Source organism: Poromitra crassiceps (genome assembly GCF_964638095.1).
Source record: "Poromitra crassiceps genome assembly, chromosome: 21".
In the NCBI taxonomy this organism is placed as follows: Eukaryota; Metazoa; Chordata; class Actinopteri; order Beryciformes; family Melamphaidae; genus Poromitra; species Poromitra crassiceps.
The window spans coordinates 23,047,454-23,066,428 of record NC_139638.1 but is presented as its reverse complement, the minus strand read 5'-3'; the positions used below and the strand labels follow the sequence as shown (position 1 = coordinate 23,066,428).

Genomic DNA, 18,975 nt, shown 5'->3' with positions numbered 1-18,975 from the left:
TCACTCACGACGTGGATGTTTGTGTACATTAAATATTTCAACCCAGTTGCCAGAATCTTTTTTAAACAAAACTTTGTCATTTTATGTTTCTAAAACGTGGCATTTTACGTTTCTGCAAACCTACAATCTCACAGTAGAATGAAGTTACACTTGCCTTACTGAATTGGGACCCCATACGTTTGCCAGCTGTCACCTGTCATCCAGAAGTATTGTAGCGATCCTGGGTCTGGGTGGATAAAGCAAGCACGTTGGTCCTTGGCTAAAGGGATTGTCCCTTTGGTCGGATGGTTAACGTGTTGGGCTTGTAAGTTGGAGACCTTGGTTCGAAACCAGCCTCGCCTGTGCCGTTACAGTATTAACGCTAGCTAAAACATTGGTTTATTCTTATTTCTTTTCTGTTTCAGGATTTTCAGTTTCGTCAGATGAAGAAAACTAGAGTTTTTGAGTCGCCCGAAGATTTACCAAAAGATAGATCCAGTCTGCTCGCCCTCTCAAACAAATTTGGACTGACATTCGTTGGGCTGGACAGGATGCTAAAGGTTTACCTAACACAACACATCCTGGCTGCTGACCAAATGGAAGGCACCGCCAACGAAATAGGTATGGACATGCCCCTCTAAGACGATTCAGGGCTTTTGAGTTTTTATTTATCCATTCAGTTTTGCACTACCTTGTCATGCATTTCATGCTAACTGTCAATCAATACACTGTCAATCCCTTTCCAAACATCTCTCCTGTTTACAACCCGTCCCCCCCACAATCCTCCCCTTCTCTCCAGTTGAGGGGATCGCACCGTTGGTGGAGGTTCCGGTGGCGCTGCCTCTGCATAACTTGGCTCTCAGCTGTGATGAGCTTACTCTGTCTGTATGTGGCATGTCTGAGGAGGCTGGGCTCTCCCTCGCGTTTTATGATGTCCGCACCTTCATAAACAAGGTACTGCTGCTTCTGTCAGTTTCCTCAATCTCTGTCCTCCTTCCTCACACATGCACCTTCATGCTTCACAACCCATTACAGTTGTCTACATTATATTGCTGTTTGCGAAAGCAGACTTAAATGTGTTCATTTAAAGTCACTGCTTTGTTGTTAGAAATGCTGATTCAAGAGTGTACCTTTGAATTAGCTGGGGAAAGACAGGAATTAAGCTGTAGTCCTTGCTTTCACAACTGACTGCAATCTGCAACAATCAGTTAAAATAACAGTATTTGTTTACTATAATATTATACATTTTATTTGTTTAGTTGATTGCTATTTGAAGTGCAATACGATAAAGATTTGAGGTATGCTACAGTTTGAGTGTGAGCAACTGTAGCATGACTCAATTTCCCCTCGGGGATCAATAAAGTGATTGTGATTGAGGGGGACTGTGGGGTATCGTGTGATCCTCTCATAAGCTACGGCCTGCCGGTGAAACTCCTCGCTGTCAGGTGAACAGAAGCGGCTGATGACTGCACATGTATCGGAGGTAGCATGTGCTAGTCTACAACTTGCCCCAGATCGGCAAAGGAGGTGAAGCAACGACCAGGACGGCAGGGGGAATTGGCCAAGTACAATTGAGGAGAAAATGGGAGCACAGCCAAATGTAAAAGTGGTCTGTGATTGGTTAACAGCAGACAAGGAGGCTTATGATTGGCCAACGAGTCAACACCAGTTTGCACTCTGCGTACAGCACTGAGTGTGCTTCTCAAACAAATGTGGTTAGATGAGTCTAGTAATAACATATGGGGGGGGGGGGGTTTAATTAAAACCCTGGTAAAGCTGTGTTCACACCGAGATATTTATTTTTCGCTCTGTCGCTTGATTCAACCCTTTGGAATCGCTCTGTCGCTCTGTTTAAATCGCTCATCAACAGGCACACGAATTGACGGACATGTGGGGGATATAACGTTACGCAATGTCATGCTGTTTGTCCACTACGAGCCCCCGTCGTTGTTTACAAGCTAAGTCTATCAGCGTGCTCCTAATGCGAGCTCCATACCGGTAGTACAGAATTCACTTCATGTCAGCTATCAGCCTGTCAATGCGGTTTGTTGCCACACAATAAACCAGCGGTTTGTTCCAAGCCAGTGTGGTCCTTGATTCGCTCTCACACGGCAGCCAATCAGCGTTGAACAGCGAGCGACTGATGCCAGCGTATTTTCGCTCGAGTTGGGATATTTCATCTCGGGCGACGAGCGTATTTTCTCCCCATCGCTCTGTCTCTGTCGCTCAGACGCCCAGCGATTTTTCTCCCGGGCGAATATACGCTCAATCGCTCGTTTGCATTGACTTTGTATGTAAACTCGATGCCAGCGAAAAACTTTAATAGGTCGGTGTGAACGCAGCTTAAGCAACTCTTTAAGGTCCTCCTCCTTTGCTAGATTTGGTCACTTGACCCCCCCCCCCCCCCCCCCTTCTCGTCTCTGATTTGCCTCTCCAGATGAGACCCCAGAAGCTACCTTTTGCAGCTATGCACCCGGCAGTAAAAGCAGGCACGTGTGTGCTCGACCTGAAGTGGAACCCCGTCCAGGCGTCCATGTTGGCCGCCTGTCTGTCTGATGGCACCATGATGGTCCTGGACGTTACTGACCGTGTCACATTGCTCGCCCAGCTGCCTGCCTCCACTGGCATCACATGCAGTGAGTCATCATTCTGTCTATGTATTGTCTTTTTGGATGGCTAAATAAAATGCTCCCAATTTCTTTAGTATATTGACAGTTTACTTGCGTGTTGTTTAATGGCAAATACTCATGTTTTGTGTAGTACTGTATAGGGATGTCAATTTTCGGTTAATTTCACTTTCGATTAACCAACGCTAATAATCGATTAACCTATCGGTTAATTCATAATTTTTTTATATTAATTTATTTTTTATTTATTTTTTATTATTTTTTTGTCTATTTACTCAATGAGCTCATGCCCAAACAAGGCGTGTCTATTTAGATGCTGAAATGTTAATGCTTTTTGTGTTAGAATTTCTAACACAAAAAGCATTAACAAGCATTAACAAAAAGCATCAACATTTCAACACAAATTCTTTTTGTGTTAGAATTTCTAACACAAAAAGCATTAACATTTCAGCATCTAAATAGACACGCCTTGTTTGGGCATGAGCTCATTGAGTAAATAGACAAAAAAATAATAATAATAATAATAATATTAACTGATAGACCGACAGCAATAACCGAACAGCGACGGTTAATCGATTAACGGTTAACCGTTGACATCCCTAGTACTGTACCAATGAAAAACTTTTCAAGGAAATTATGCTAGGACCGCCTGTATCTCCATTTTGAAGTATGTCACACAAATCTATTCAATTTCTCTTGCTTCACACAGTTTGCTGGAGTCCTAAAGGAAAACAAGTGGCTGCTGGAAAAATGAATGCCACAGTCAGTCAATACACTCCGGTGAGTGGATGGAATTCACTATGAACAAATAGAAACAAATGAAATAAAAGAAATTGAATAACTGAGTTTCTTCTCTGGTGAATAGGCACTGCAAGAGAAGAAAGTGATCCCCTGCCCAAACTTCTACAGCTCTGACAACCCTGTCAAAGGTGAGATGATGAAATCGACACTGACCACACTATGTGTATAACATGATCACATTTGACCAATCGAGGCCTGCATGTATACAAGCTTTTTCTCCTCTTTATTGGTGAGAGATTGTGCACTCCAGTGTAATCTGCCTTACACATTCTCACTCTCGTGTGCTGTCTGCCACCCTCTCTCCCGCACCTTCTCTCACAGTTCTGGACGTGCTGTGGCTGAGAACCTATGTGTTTGCAGTGGCGTACGCCGCTGCAGATGGCTCCCCTGAAACCCCTCCTGAGCTGGTGGTGATCTCCATTCCTGTGAGTTTCACCCTGCAGCTAAGTTCCACTTACGTAATGTAGTCGACACGGCTTCTGCCATCCTTGAACGCCTCGGGGCTATATAAACACAATCAATCTTTTTCACCCGACAGATGCACCTAATCGCTACACAAAGGACAGTTAAGCTACGGTGTAATCGAGTCTAACTTTTGTGTTTTTCTCTCTCTCGAAGTCTCATTAAATACTTATTTTTATTCACAGCTTAAAAAAAAGTGAAACATGTCTTCACAAAATGAGCACAAACAACATGTTTAAAAAGGGATATCGTACATTTCAAGTCATTGGAAGTTTCTGCATATTATCAGTGGTTTAATCTTGACTGAATCCCAAATGGTTCTAAATAGACCCCCTTCCCCTACGAGCAATACATCTTTTTTTTCATGGAAATTACTTGGTAATGGGTAGGGCTGGCTGTCGGTACTCGATACCTTTTAAGGTCTCGACCGAAATAACCCAGTACTATTGAAACTTCTCCAGTCAAACAATCCCTGCATTCGATCCTTTTTGTACACAGATCTAGAAAAAAAAATACTATTTGAATGGTTCTGCTTGCAGCCAATCACCATAAGCGTTCTTCGATTTAATGTGACGCGTGATTGGCAAACTACCGCAGCAGCTACAACCCAGTTGTAATGAAGTCAAGCACCGTGTATGTGACGGAGTTGGCAGTTGAGCAAGTAGAGAAAAATAAATGTATCCAATGAAATACTCTATTCGTACTGGTATCGCAATTTTTCAAATGATAGCCAGCCCTAGTAGTGGGAAGCATCCATCTGTTTCCATTCTTGCACCATATAACATTTTGCTACTGTCAAAATGCGACCTAATAATTTATGATGAACTACTACTAACCAATACAGTGTTTCCCCTAGAAAAAATGTCAGGCCTGGAGGGATTTCGAAACGTATCCCGACCGCAACGGTGGGGGCTCCTCGCTGGCGACGCTAAACTTTTAGCTAACCTGTTCGCATCTATGTTCGCAATGGCATCCCAAGTATCATCATACTATTATGGGATGCGATGCGAGCAGTTGTATTATGGGATGTGTTTCCCAGGCAACGACACACGTTGACACGTTTTGGAACAGCGCCGCATGCTGGCACGATGCTCCTAAAAGCAAAATGCTTATTGTTTTGAATAACTTTGCATCTTCTATCACTGTCAACACCAGTATTGTTTTATTGTAATAATATGCCATAAAGGTTTATTGATTTTTTTTTTTTTTGCATTTCCTCTTCTGGCCTGGCGGGGGCGTCATTGGCCTGGAGGGCCCGCCAGGCCTGTAGAATGCTAGGGGAAACACTAATAATAACGCTCATTGAATCAACCTTTTAATAGCAGGGGGGGGGGAGCTTGGCATCTCAGTGTCATGTCCAACATTTTGACATTTGCTTGTGACAGAAAAAGGACGACAAGGTCGGGGAGCGCTATCTGAACTTCAACGACCTGGTGTACGGCACCTGCGCCGAGAGACAGCATCACTACTTCCTCAGCCACATAGAGGACTGGTAAGAAGAATCATAGACGTGTGCTGCAGACACCGCGCACAAACACACTGACACTGCTAACACACTTCTTGTGTTCACTGTGAAGAGTTCAATGTGTTTCCTCCTTTTGCAGCATTTTGTTTGTTTGTTTCCCTCAGGGACGTCGTGTTTGCGGCGTCAGCAGCCTCCATCGAAGTCAGCGTAATAGCCAAACAAGAGGAGAAGGTACCTAATGACATGAACTGCATCTTTAGGTCCTTAGTGTTTTACAGTGTAGTCTTTAGCTTCACATCCACATTATTAGGACAACAGGCAGGAATGAAGGTTTTCTGCCAGTACGTTGGATTTCCATTGTTTGGATTCTAAAGAGGCTGTATATGACAGTCTGAGTCTAGATTTGCATAAAAGGATGCGGGGGAGGTAGGTGGTATAGTTAAGTGACATCCTGTCACTTAACTATACCGCCACCATGATAGGCCTCCATCCCTCCCTCCCGTAACTACTCCCTCCATCCGAGGCTCAGGCGCGCGAATGTACATGCCTGTCAACTGACGGTGGCAAAAAAAATCAAATCCACATCTTAAGCTAAACACAGCTCTGCCAATGGATTCTAGTTCCTAAAACATTTGCCAGCAAAAATATTTATTTTTGTCACCATGAGTTATTCATTGCAGTTAGTTACAGTCCAAAAACATTGAAGCTCACGTGAGGTTCACTCTACTCTACACTGGAGAGAGCGTCGTCTCAGGCAAACTTGATAGATTCCAAACTTATGCGAAACACAGTTTTGCTAGCTCGGCCTAGTTGTTACTGGAATATTCGCTGGCAATTTCTTTTTTTAATTTGTCACATAAATGAGCTAATGCAGTTGCAAAGCCATATAGTGGGTTCGGAAAGTATTCAGACCCCCTTAAATTTTTCACTCTTTGTCATATTGCAGCCATTTGCTAAAAGCAATTAATTTCATTTTTTTCCTCGTTCATGCACACACAGCACCCAATATTGTCAGAAAAACACAGACTTGTAGACATTTTTGCAGATTTATTACAAAAAAACACTGAAATATCACATGGCCATAAGTATTCAGACCCTTTGCTGTGACACTTGTATATTTAACTCAGGTGCTGTCCAATTCTTCTGATCATCCTTGAGATGGGCCTACACCTTCATTGTGCTTAATTATATAGATTGGACTTGATTGGGAAAAGCACACACCTGTCAATATAAGACCTTACAGCTCACAATGTAAAGTCAGAGCAAATGAGAATCATGAGGTCGAAGGAACTGACTGAAGAGCTGAGAGACAGAATTGTGGCAAGGCACAGATCTGGCCAAGGCTACAAAAAAAATTCTGTTGCACTTAAGGTTACTAAGAGCACAGTGGCCTCCATAATCCTTAAATGGAAGAAGTTTGGGACGACCAGGACTCTTCCTCGAACTGGCCGTCCGGCCAAACTGAGCATCCGGGGGAGAAGAGCCTTGGTGAGAGAGGTAAAGAAGAACCCAAAGATCACTCTGGCTGAGCTCCAGAGATGCAGTGGGGAGATGGGACAAAGTTCTAGAAAGACAACCATCACTGCAGCCCTCCACCAGTCGGGGGTTTATGGCAGAGTGGCCCGACGGAAGCCTCTCCTCAGTGCAAAACACATGAATGCCCCCATCGGGTTTGCCAAAAAACACCTGAAGGACTCCCAGACTCTGAGAAATAAAATTCTCTGGTCTGATGAGACCAAAATCGAACTTTTTGGTCTTAATTCTAAGCGGTATGTGTGGAGAACACCTGGCACTGCTCATCACCTGCCTAATACCATCCCTACAGTGAAGCATGGTGGTGGCAGCATCATGCTGTGGGGGTGTTTTTCAGCTGCAGGGACAGGACGACTGGTTGCAATTGAAGGAAAGATGAATGCAGCCAAGTACATTGATATCCTGGACAAAAACCTTTTCCAGAGTGTTCACGACCTCAGAATGGGCCGAAGGTTCACCTTCCAACAAGACAATGATCCCAAGCACACAGCTAAAATAACGAAGGAGTGGTTTCAGAACAACTCTGTGAATGTTCTTGAATGGCCGAGCCAGAGTCCTGACTTAAATCCAATTGAGCATCTCTGGAGAGACCTGAAGATGGCTGTCCACCAACGTTCACCATCCAACCTGACAGAACTGGAGAGGATCTGCAAGGAGGATTGGCAAAAGATCCCCAAATCCAGGTGTGAAAGACTTGTTGGGTCATTCCCAAGAAGACTCATGGCTGTATTGGCTCAAAAAGGTGCTTCTACTCAATACTGAGCAAAGGGTCTGAATACTTATGGCCATGTGATATTTCAGTGTTTTTTTGTAATAAATCTGCAAAAATGTCTACAAGTCTAGTGTTTTTCTGACAATATTGGGTGCTGTGTGTGCATGAACGAGGAAAAAAATGAAATTAATTGCTTTTAGCAAATGGCTGCAATATGACAAAGAGTGAAAAATTTAAGGGGGTCTGAATACTTTCCGAACCCACTGTAGTTCAGGCATTTGACCGCAAAATTTAGGTCAACCTCTAACTAATGGCAACCAAACCAAACACAATGGATTCTGTGTCCTCAATATGTTCTAAATGAGAGAAAAAAAAGTCTGAAGTAATCCTATGAGGGGAAAGTTTTGAAAATCACCTAAATATGATCCTACCAAAACAGACACTACAGGTGAATAGTGAACAAAAAAGTAATCGATATCACCATGAAACTTCCCCAATTGATTAATTACATTAAGTAAATTATTTTTTGTATTACAGGTTTTCTGAAATTGTATGTTTAATTGTGCAAATGAGGCATAAATATGCACTAATTTGCATACATTTCCTTAACTTTGAATATAATCGAACCAATTGTGTGTCAAGTTAATTTTTGGAAAAAGCGACAGCCTTAGTTTCTACCTTGTCTAACCTGAAGATGACAACCTGGTGATCTCTGTACCTCCCAATACAGAGTGCTGCCCCCTCTCTCTGTCAAATATATTTGTATGCAAATTAACAGATGTCATCTAGCGAGTTAACGACTTCTTGAACAGTCAATAACTACTTTGAATTGATCAAACCTGCAGTGTAAAACATTACAAAACCCAAATGCTATTTTATTTTTATTTTGCTTTAATCCTTGCATAGGGCTAACTTTAAATTGGGAGAAGAACACTCAGAAGGTATGCAGTCTATGATTACTGAATGATTTTCCCCCCGTTTAGAACAACTGGGAGCTTTGGATGCTGGAGGATGCCGGCAGGGCCGAGCTGCCGGTGTCGCAGACCAACGAAGACACCCTGCCCCTTGGCCTAGCCATAGACTACACCAGCCAGCAGGAGATCCACATCTGTAAGTTCATTCTGCACCCTACGGTGGTCTGTATTTTTTTGCACAACTGCATAGTATGACTAGACCGACCCTAACGTTTGTCCAAATTTATTTATACAAAAATCCGGCCCCGTTACTGTTACTTGCTGAAAGATTCAGCGCAATTGCACGTAAAATGGCATAGCTGTGGCTGAACACAATTCTACTCACACACACATGCACACACACCCGCATTCTTATTATAGGATAATTGTGGTAATTCCGTTTAGGGAGAGTTTAAGATCTTGTCAGCTAAAAAACCACTGCTGTTTTGGTGTATTGTGTGAACTTGCGTTTTGTAATGCACCTAGTGCGTCGAGTACTTGTGAACTTTAGTGTTGTAAAGCACCTAGTGTGTTGAGTACTTGTGAACTTTAGTGTTGTAATGCACCTAGTGTGTTGAGTACTTGTGAACTTTAGTGTTGTAATGCACCTAGTGCGTCGAGTACTTGTGAACTTTAGTGTTGTAAAGCACCTAGTGTGTTGAGTACTTGTGAACTTTAGTGTTGTAATGCACCTAGTGCGTCGAGTACTTGTGAACTTTAGTGGTGTAATGCACCTAGTGTGTTGAGTACTTGTGAACTTTAGTGTTGTAATGCACCTAGTGCGTCGAGTACTTGTGAACTTTAGTGTTGTAAAGCACCTAGTGTGTTGAGTACTTGTGAACTTTAGTGTTGTAATGCACCTAGTGCGTCGAGTACTTGTGAACTTTAGTGTTGTAAAGCACCTAGTGTGTTGAGTACTTGTGAACTTTAGTGTTGTAATGCACCTAGTGTGTTGAGTACTTGTGAACTTTAGTGTTGTAATGCACCTAGTGCGTCGAGTACTTGTGAACTTTAGTGTTGTAATGCACCTAGTGTGTTGAGTACTTGTGAACTTTAGTGTTGTAATGCACCTAGTGTGTTGAGTACTTGTGAACTTTAGTGTTGTAATGCACCTAGTGTGTTGAGTACTTGTGAACTTTAGTGTTGTAATGCACCTAGTGTGTTGAGTACTTGTGAACTTTAGTGTTGTAATGCACCTAGTGTGTTGAGTACTTGTGAACTTTAGTGTTGTAATGCACCTAGTTTGTTGAGTACTTGTGAACTTTAGTGTTGTAAAGCACCTAGTGTGTTGAGTACTTGTGAACTTTAGTGTTGTAATTAGAGCCCGACCGATACTGGATTTTGGAGGCCGATGCCGATACCGATATTAGGAAGTAAAAAAATTCCGATATCGATATATCTGCCGATATTCTTATATTATGTAATACACCATTATATTACACAATTATTTTGCAATGATGTGTGATGTGACAAAGATATGACTTGACATGACTTGACATATGTAATGTAGGGAGGATATTTTACAGCTTATCAATAAACTTTATTGTCCAAAATCAATGCAATGAAACAGTAAACTGAACTGGGAATTTAATCATTATAAATAACCAGAAACACAAATAGAACAAATATAAAATATAGCGAGTTAAGAAAAAAGATCAAATATACACGACATGCTGTCTATAACTTAAAAAATACAAAATAAAAAAATATCGGCCAACATATCGGCCGATACCGATATATCAGCCAATATCGGCCGATAATATCGGTGGACCGATATATCGGTCGGGCTCTAGTTGTAATGCACCTAGTGTGTTGAGTACTTGTGAACTTTAGTGTTGTAATGCACCTACTAGTGTGTCGAGTACTTGTGAACTTTAGTGTTGTAATGCACCTACTAGTGTGTCGAGTACTTGTGAACTTTAGTGTTGTAATGCACCTACTAGTGTGTCGAGTACTTGTGAACTTTAGTGTTGTAATGCACCTAGTGTGTTGAGTACTTGTGAACTTTAGTGTTGTAATGCACCTAGTGTGTCGAGTACTTGTGAACTCTAGTGTTGTAATGCACCTAGTGTGTTGAGTACTTGTGAACTTTAGTGTTGTAATGCACCTAGTGTGTTGAGTACTTGTGAACTTTAGTGTTGTAAAGCACCTAGTGTGTTGAGTACTTGTGAACTTTAGTGTTGTAAAGCACCTACTAGTGTGTCGAGTACTTGAGAACTTTAGTGTTGTAAAGCACCTAGTGTGTCGAGTACTTGTGAACTTTAGTGTTGTAATGCACCTACTAGTGTGTCGAGTACTTGTGAACTTTAGTGTTGTAATGCACCTAGTGTGTCGAGTACTTGTGAACTCTAGTGTTGTAATGCACCTAGTGTGTGTCGAGTACTTGTGAACTTTAGTGTTGTAAAGCACCTAGTGTGTTGAGTACTTGTGAACTTTAGTGTTGTAATGCACCTAGTGTGTTGAGTACTTGTGAACTTTAGTGTTGTAATGCACCTAGTGTGTCGAGTACTTGTGAACTCTAGTGTTGTAATGCACCTACTAGTGTGTCGAGTACTTGTGAACTTGAGTTTTGTATTGCACCTAGTGTGTGTCGAGTACTTGTGAACTTTAGTGTTGTAAAGCACCTAGTGTGTTGAGTACTTGTGAACTTTAGTGTTGTAATGCACCTACTAGTGTGTCGAGTACTTGTGAACTCTAGTGTTGTAATGCACCTACTAGTGTGTTGAGTACTTGTGAACTTGAGTTTTGCATTGCACCTAGTGTGTGTCGAGTACTGCAGTTTTGTTTTCTTTGTTTAAGCCTGAATACATTTGATGGCCCGACGACACTCCCCTAATGATGAGAAGGTTACTGTGTGCCACGCAGCAGCCTCCACTGCAGTGCTCCGCCGGAGAGTGCGTAAAGAATAGCGATCAGCTGCCGTCTCGGTACACTGTTCTATCTTACTGTCTCTCTGCTCAGACGTTCACGTAGAGCTGCTGCTGTTACTGTCTAGTCACATCTCCCCTCGCTCACTCAGACAAACTCCCTCCTCTCCACTCCAGCAAAGTGAAACGGGGCAATTTGAGCAACGTTTTGGACGTGATTGTCGTCTGATCAAACCCTCGCTCTGAAGTGGGACATTGGATATATAGAAAGCGAAGGGGAGTGCAGCGAAGAGGGGCGTTATCCTGCCAAAACCCCCTCACACTCATTAAAATGGCCCAGACAAGCTAGAGGACCACAACAAACAACACGGCCCAGACGTTCATGTTACTGAATGCTGATGAGTTTTACCTCTGTTGTTCACTCTCACCCCCCCTCCTCTCTCTATCTCTCTCTATCTCTCTCTCTTTGCTTACTGTCTCTGAAACTTTAGTTTTCCTAACTGCGCAGTATTAGCTGCTCCCCCTCCCTCCCTTCTTCTTCTCTTGTTTCTCCTCTCTCCTCTGGGTGGAACTTTACAATGCTCTTATTCCAGTGTTTTATAAACCTGTGTATGCAGCACATGCATTTAAATCAACATTATGTTTCCAACCCATTATTGTCATCACACACGTATTTAAAACCGAAATAAATTCTGAATTTTTACACACCAAACATGGTAGTGCTAACTAAGGGTTATGGTTGGTGCTAAGGTAGCATGCAACATTATTACGTCAGCATAAAGAGCATCATCAGCTGCAGAAGTAGCAAATAATGCATCCATCACTATCAGTGCTGGATCAGTGTGGTCACTAGTGTGCACTGCACCCATGAACAGTGTTGTTGTTTTTTACTGGACAATCATAACACATTATTTGTTAATTCATTAGTTACTTACGACCATACCAAAAAGTACTGCATTTATTTGTCAAAGAGAAAATTACTTTTGCGTCACACTATATTTCAAAGGATATGTTTTGTGATTTTGGACCTATATATAATTCATCGTTTGCATATCTGCAGCACTTGGAACTGCAGAGAATATTGACATTCGAGTCATCTCTCAGTTAGAACGGAAAGCTCACGTTGTTAGCCTCTCGCTGCTAATGACTCCAAACGGGTTATGACTACCGGTAGTAGGGCACACAGCAGGCCTGGTACCATGCACAGTGCACACTTCAGTGTTTCCCATACATAAAGGAATTTATGGCGCACCGCCACAAAAGGATTTTGACCGCCACAACAAGATGTTGACCAAATTTCTTTTTTTTTCTTTTTTTTTTTTTACAGTGCACCTGAACGCAACATGCAAGATACCCGCTGAATAAGTGTCCAAATGTTCATGTCATTCTGGCCAATACTTCTGTTATAGCATTTCATTGTCTGGAATATGGAATATCTTTCAATAATCTATGATTTTGCTGCTAAATTGTCAAATACCGCCATCTGCTCGCTACCCAGGCACTTATGTATGTACTTAACCTAACTAACTATCCGGTGTGCACAACATTGTCAGCCTAAACTCCGGCTGACACCCCAAAAACCTACAATCCGCTACAGAAAAATTGATATTGTTTGTTTATTAACTGGCCCCTCGCCTTCTATGATTTCACGATAAGTGGCCCCCGGGCAAAGCAAGTTGAGTATCCCTGACCTATAGGGAGAAATTTAGTTTGTCATTGTAAACCCACAGCACAGTAATGATGACATGTTCTTCATAGATCTAGCCTTTTAATTTTGCTCTTAAGCTTTCTCAAAGTACACCAAATTCATGCATTTGACTTTAAAATGTTTAAAAAAAATCTTGCGGGGGGCATGCCGCAGCACCCCCCTAGAGGGTCTGCAGTCCCCCACCACAAATACACAAAATCCTGTGGGAAACACTGCGACTTGTATGTATTTTGCCTGAGTTCTGTCTGTATACCACCATTGCGTCTTTCCCTTGTATCCATGGGTGTATGTAGGGTAAATTTGTTTCTTGTAGATGTACACTAGGCCCGCAGTGTGGCCGGATGTATGTATGTTTTTTTGCTCTCGGTCATGTAGATATGATCTTCATGTGCATGTATTTTGTCTGACACCACCTCTCCATAACTGTATGAGCTCTCTACCCAACCCACAGCTGATGAGAAGACATTGCCTCCAGCTCCCGCCTTGCTGCTGCTGTCCACAGACGGAGTTCTCTGCCCTTTCACCCTGCTCAACTTCAACCCTGGGGCCAAGCAACTGATTTGCCCCCCCACAGCGCTACCCCTGGACGGAGAGAGACGGCCCATGGCAGGTCTGCACTTGGACATTTTGGTATCATGAATATGTTATATATACTGTAAGAGGGCTGCACAATTATTCATAGATAGTCATATATCAAGATTTTATGGTTCAAGATTCAATATTATTTTAATAGCCATATTGAGTAGACGATGTTACAAACGATGAATTTGTCTTTGTGCAGTATGCAGCACAGCGATCACTAGGGCTGGGTATTGGCAAGGATCTCACGATACGATACGTATCACGATACTTGGGTCACGATACGATTGTATCACGATATATTGCGATGCGATACATATTGCGATATATTGCGATATTCTACAGAATTTACTCAAAATTAAATAATAGAGCTAAAGATACAACACACTGTGTACCACCCAGGTAGTGTAATAATATGTACATCAATTTATACTGATAAGTTAGTGGACAAATTTAGTCAAAACTACTGAGTGTTGAGTGTTACTGAACGCATCGATATGGGAAATATCGATACAGTATCGATTAGGGGTGGGAATTTTTTTAATATCGCGATACTTGGCGTCCAAGTATCGATACAGTATCGGGAAATAAAATATTGCGATATATTGCCGTATCGATTATATTGCCCAGCCCTAGCGATCACAGCAATAGCAAAATATGGAGCAAACAGAAAGGCGATCTTCAAATGATAAATTATAATGTGCAAAAGTAAAGTTCAGCGGGAGTGTTGTGTTTGTTATATTTTCAATTCCCCTGAAAGTCCCAGTGTGCTATCAGACCCTTCCGTCATGCATGACCAATCACAACCTTGGAATGTGAAACGTGCAGCCATGTCCCCAAAATGAAAGTCAAGCTGTATAAGCAGGCAGCTCCAGTGGGAAAGAGGGAAATCTTACATAAACCATGTAGGAAAAACGTAGTGCCGAGCACAGAGGAAAAGAATGGATTGGCCCATAGTGAGTTTTTGTCCATAATCTGCTTTTGTCTATGTAAATTTCAGCGCACACCAGGGTAGGAAATTCACTTTTTTAAACGAGGGCTATTTTTGCCCCTGTGAAATATATTTCGGGGGCATTTTTGGATAATTTCCAGGGCAATTTTATCAAATGCTGGGAAATACTTTAGTTGCGCCTATGTAGCATGACAGACCAATCAATGACTCTTATCCAAGCATAATTTATTTCTAAAAGTTCATAAATAATCACAGTTAAAGATCCCCATTTCCTATCTCAACAACACTGTTGATTGTCCGGCATGTTATTAATGTACTTAGCAAAAACATGAGTGAACTATCTGGCCAGCTAGCTTGTGCTGCCTGTCACTGAGCTAAATAACACTAGTAGGAGGAATGGTCGTTTTCGAGTCGCGCTTTGCAAATACAGAATAATGTTAAAATACAGAAAGTATTCAACTCTTTATTTTATAATGGGCATTTAAAAGCCCCCGTCACCCCAATTCCAAGGGCAATTCTCGATTTTTTTTTAGGGGCATTTTGCCCTGAGCCCCCGCTAATTTCCTACCTCTGACGCACACCGAATGTTCGTAGATTAATTTGAGACCACGCACTGATCAGATGACCATGAGAAAAAGGGCTTATACCCTCCATTTGGTTGGCAATCGATGCCAGCCAAGGTTGAGTGTGCGTGCCCAGATGTAACGAGAGAAATGTTGCTTTCTGTTCACAGGTGCTGTGGCTCCTCCTCCGGCTCCCAAACCGGCTGCCTCCCACCCGTCCGCCCCGGCAGCTTTCCCTGCCCTCTCAGCCGCTACGTCTACCCCTCCTCCCCCTGCTTACCCCACCACTGCCCTCTCCGCAGCTTACCCCACTGCCCCCTCCACTGCGTCCCCGTTCACCATCGCCACTCCAGGCCTCGCATCTTCACTATCGTCTTCATCAGGCTTCTCCTTCTCGCTCCCGCCTTCTTCCTCCACCTCTGCTGCCCCTCCAGCCTTCTCCCTGGGGGGGTCCACCTCCACCTCCACCGCTGCCCCTCCAGCCTTCTCCCTGGGGGGGTCCACCACCTCCACCTCCACCGCTGCCCCTCCAGCCTTCTCCCTGGGGGGGTCCACCACCTCCACCGCTGCCCCTTCAGCGTTCTCCCTGGGCGGATCCACGGCTTTTGGCTCCGGCTCCTCCTCGGGGTTCTCCTTTGCCCTTAAGCACCCCTCTGACACTCCACCAGCACCCTCTGCGTTTTCCTTCAGCGCCCCCCTCAAACCTCCAGCAGAGGCGAGCCAAGTCCCGGCTCCGGCTCCGACACCCCAGTCCCTCGCCACCGCTACTACCCCCATCGCTGCGTTGAGGGGCACTCCGGAGTGCGCCACCACGCCTGCTGTGAAGCTGAACCTCAATGACAAGTGAGTGATTATGGCAGTCCATAGAGAGCCAAAGTGGAACGTCACTTCCTGCTTAAGCGCTGTACCAGAGATTTTCATCCGCCGTTTATTTTCCCATAGACATTTCGTAAAATGCTTATAAAAATAGTTGTACTTGTTCAAACCAAACGGTTCAGATATATTTAGAAACAGGAGAGATCGCCTAACATTTCACTCGGACTAAAACGTTAAAAAAAATGCAGGTTTAAAGAAAATATTTTTTTGATGGTTTTTTTAAGTTTTGTTCCAAGTGAAATGTTCTATGGGCTCTCTCGATCCTAAATATAGCTGAACCGTTTGGTTTGACCAAGTAAAACTATTTTTATAAGCATTTTACGAAATGTCTATGGGAAAATAAATTGCGGAAGAAAATCTCTGGTACAGTGCTGAAGCAGGAAGTGACGTTCACTTTGCCTCTCTATACACTGCGACACCTCATGGGTCTGCACATGCTGTAGCCCTGGTACAATGAAAAGATGACAAGGGAGGCTAGTTTTAATTTGATTGTTACTGTAGAGTAGACTGGTCAATTTTTTGACTGACGATTCTTTTGGTTTGATATGTACACATATTGACAACATGACATACTGGTAAGGACTGGAGTTTTTAAGGAGAGGAAAGTATTTGTAAGTCATCACAGTAATCAGTTAACCATCTAACTAACAGCCGAGTAAGTTCCTTCTAATGGCCAGGGGCTCCCTGTTTTGACAAATAAAAGCCTAGCTGACCCATGTACTGTATATAATGCCTACCCCACACTACAGGATTTTCAAATCCTTGAAGATTATAAAAATCTTGAGACCCCACACACTACAGGACAGAGAGAGCCGATTTTTTAACATTTCAATCTTGGGACACACACACAATCGCGTCTGTTCAAACGCAACCCCACACACTAGAAGATTATGCAGAAGATTCACCTTGGAAGCAGGGCTCGACGTTAACTTTTAAAATGCCTATTCAGTGTGCGCACCGGGTGTAGTAGTAGTAATAATGATAATAATAATAATAATAATAATAATAATACATTTGTGTCATTTCGTTTTCTAAACAAATCTTATTTTTTGTTTTTATAATGCATTTGCACTGAAAGGATTTGTTTAACTAATAGGCTATTTGCGCGGACAGCCGCGTCCATTCGGGGTGTAGGCCTACTGTGCACGGCCAGGCGAAAACCGTCTGCACAGGTGCCTTGTGGAGGAGGGGGCGTCTGCTGATTTGACTCACTTTTCCGTGTAGGCTACATGCTTTGCAGTATAGCATTAGTTTTCCGTCCCGTTCAAAGACGCACGGGTATTTCACCTCGAGGACAATTTCCTCGTTCTTTGTTTCTGTGCGGGGCTGCGGGCGGACCAGATTATTTTGCGAAAAACTGTAATGGAAACGCAGCTACTACTGGCTCTCTGCTCAAGATGCAATCGCCTGTCGGGTTGTAAATATCTAACATGTTAGATATGCACGATTCACAATCGGGAAGAGGCAGTCTTACCGATTGTGAATCTTTGAACCCCACACACTACAGGATCTTTTGGGAAGATTATCTGCCCGACGCGCTTCAAATCGGGAGCACCCCCGAGAAAATCGGGAGGGGGGAATCTTGACCATAATCTTGCAAATTATCCTGTAGTGTGGGGTAGGCATAAGATATAAATTGAACTAAAGATAATTGGCTCTAAAAAGAGAGCTCAGCTCACGTGCATATGTTCGCTGACCTGTTTTGATTATCAATGGGAAAGAATATATACTGTTCAATAAATAAGTGTCACTCCACCACCTCTTGACATCTACAGTAGGTGCTTCAGGTTGAGTCAGTGGCAGAAATTGAATGCAGTGAGAGTGGAGAGAGTGATGGAAGGGATTTGACAGTTCAGAATAATTTCTGACTCCGAATCGTATGCAAATCAATGGGAATATTGAATAGGAAACATTTCAGTCAAGGTTTGCACCATATGACCAATAGACAGGAGAGCATAATTTATTTGGAAATTTGATAACTCAATGTCATACCATTCCTAGGTGAACCATCCTAGGCTGTGCTCACTTTACCACTGTAAATCCACAATGCACCAAATCATTGGCATTCATTTTAAAGGCATAGACCCCCTTACATTAATTACATTTATTTCTGTACTTTTAGCCTTTTAATTAATACACGTATTCAAATAGTGATCTGGGGCCAACACCACTTCCAATGGGTGTCGGCGTCTTCGATCCCTATATTTTGTGTCGTCTATGTGGGGTCACAAGCAGAAAGAAAGTTGGGAACCCCTGCTCTACCATTTAAAAATAATAATTGTGTTGCATTTCAAGCGTGGCCTATAATGACATTTATAATCCAGCACACCAGGATATCAGGGTTGACACACATCTTTTATTAATAGATTACATTTAAAAAAAAACAGGAAATGTCATAAAATAGATTGTTTTATTCTACAGACATTGGCAAGATTTCAATGAGTTTTACTGTCCAAAGGCAATTGAGACTTTCCCATAAGATAATCCGTTTTTCCACATTTAATTAGTGAGCTAAATCCTCAGACATTAATTGTCATCACAATGACATTATAGGATATTTGTATATTAACGAAAGGCTACTATAGCATTGTCACATATGTTAAATACTGATTAATATGATTATCTTTTTTGTGTTTCATCAATACCAAATAGATGCAAGACAAAATACAAACAACATACTATACGCACAAGGCCTGCGGGCCCAGGGAAGGAATGACAAGCCCCATTGTGTGTGTATACTGTCCATGCTAGTCCTGATGCTTTGGTTTAGTTCTGGGGAAACACCTAAACTTATGTATTTAGAGAACTTGATCTCATGTAATGCAATTTCCCATTGGCAGTACTCTCCGTGAAATGAATAACTGCACTTTGTCAAACAGCAGGTATCACATATAGCAT

At 42.6% G+C, this 18,975-nt stretch overlaps 1 protein-coding gene across 2 annotated transcripts in view; it reads left to right on the top strand.

Annotated features, from left to right (window-relative positions):
- The first annotated feature begins 413 nt into the window (after positions 1-413).
- nup214 (nucleoporin 214) overlaps positions 414-18,975 on the top strand; it is a 73,947-nt gene continuing 55,385 nt past the window's right edge. For both annotated transcript variants that reach the window (XM_083657809.1, XM_083657808.1), the window contains exons 1-11: positions 414-600; positions 779-933; positions 2,417-2,615; positions 3,316-3,386; positions 3,472-3,535; positions 3,729-3,832; positions 5,255-5,361; positions 5,499-5,565; positions 8,563-8,689; positions 13,559-13,717; positions 15,372-16,044. In XM_083657809.1, coding sequence (XP_083513935.1) covers positions 423-600; positions 779-933; positions 2,417-2,615; positions 3,316-3,386; positions 3,472-3,535; positions 3,729-3,832; positions 5,255-5,361; positions 5,499-5,565; positions 8,563-8,689; positions 13,559-13,717; positions 15,372-16,044 — 1,904 coding nt within the window. In that variant the 5' untranslated portion in view covers positions 414-422. The remainder of the gene's footprint in view (positions 601-778; positions 934-2,416; positions 2,616-3,315; positions 3,387-3,471; positions 3,536-3,728; positions 3,833-5,254; positions 5,362-5,498; positions 5,566-8,562; positions 8,690-13,558; positions 13,718-15,371; positions 16,045-18,975) is intronic.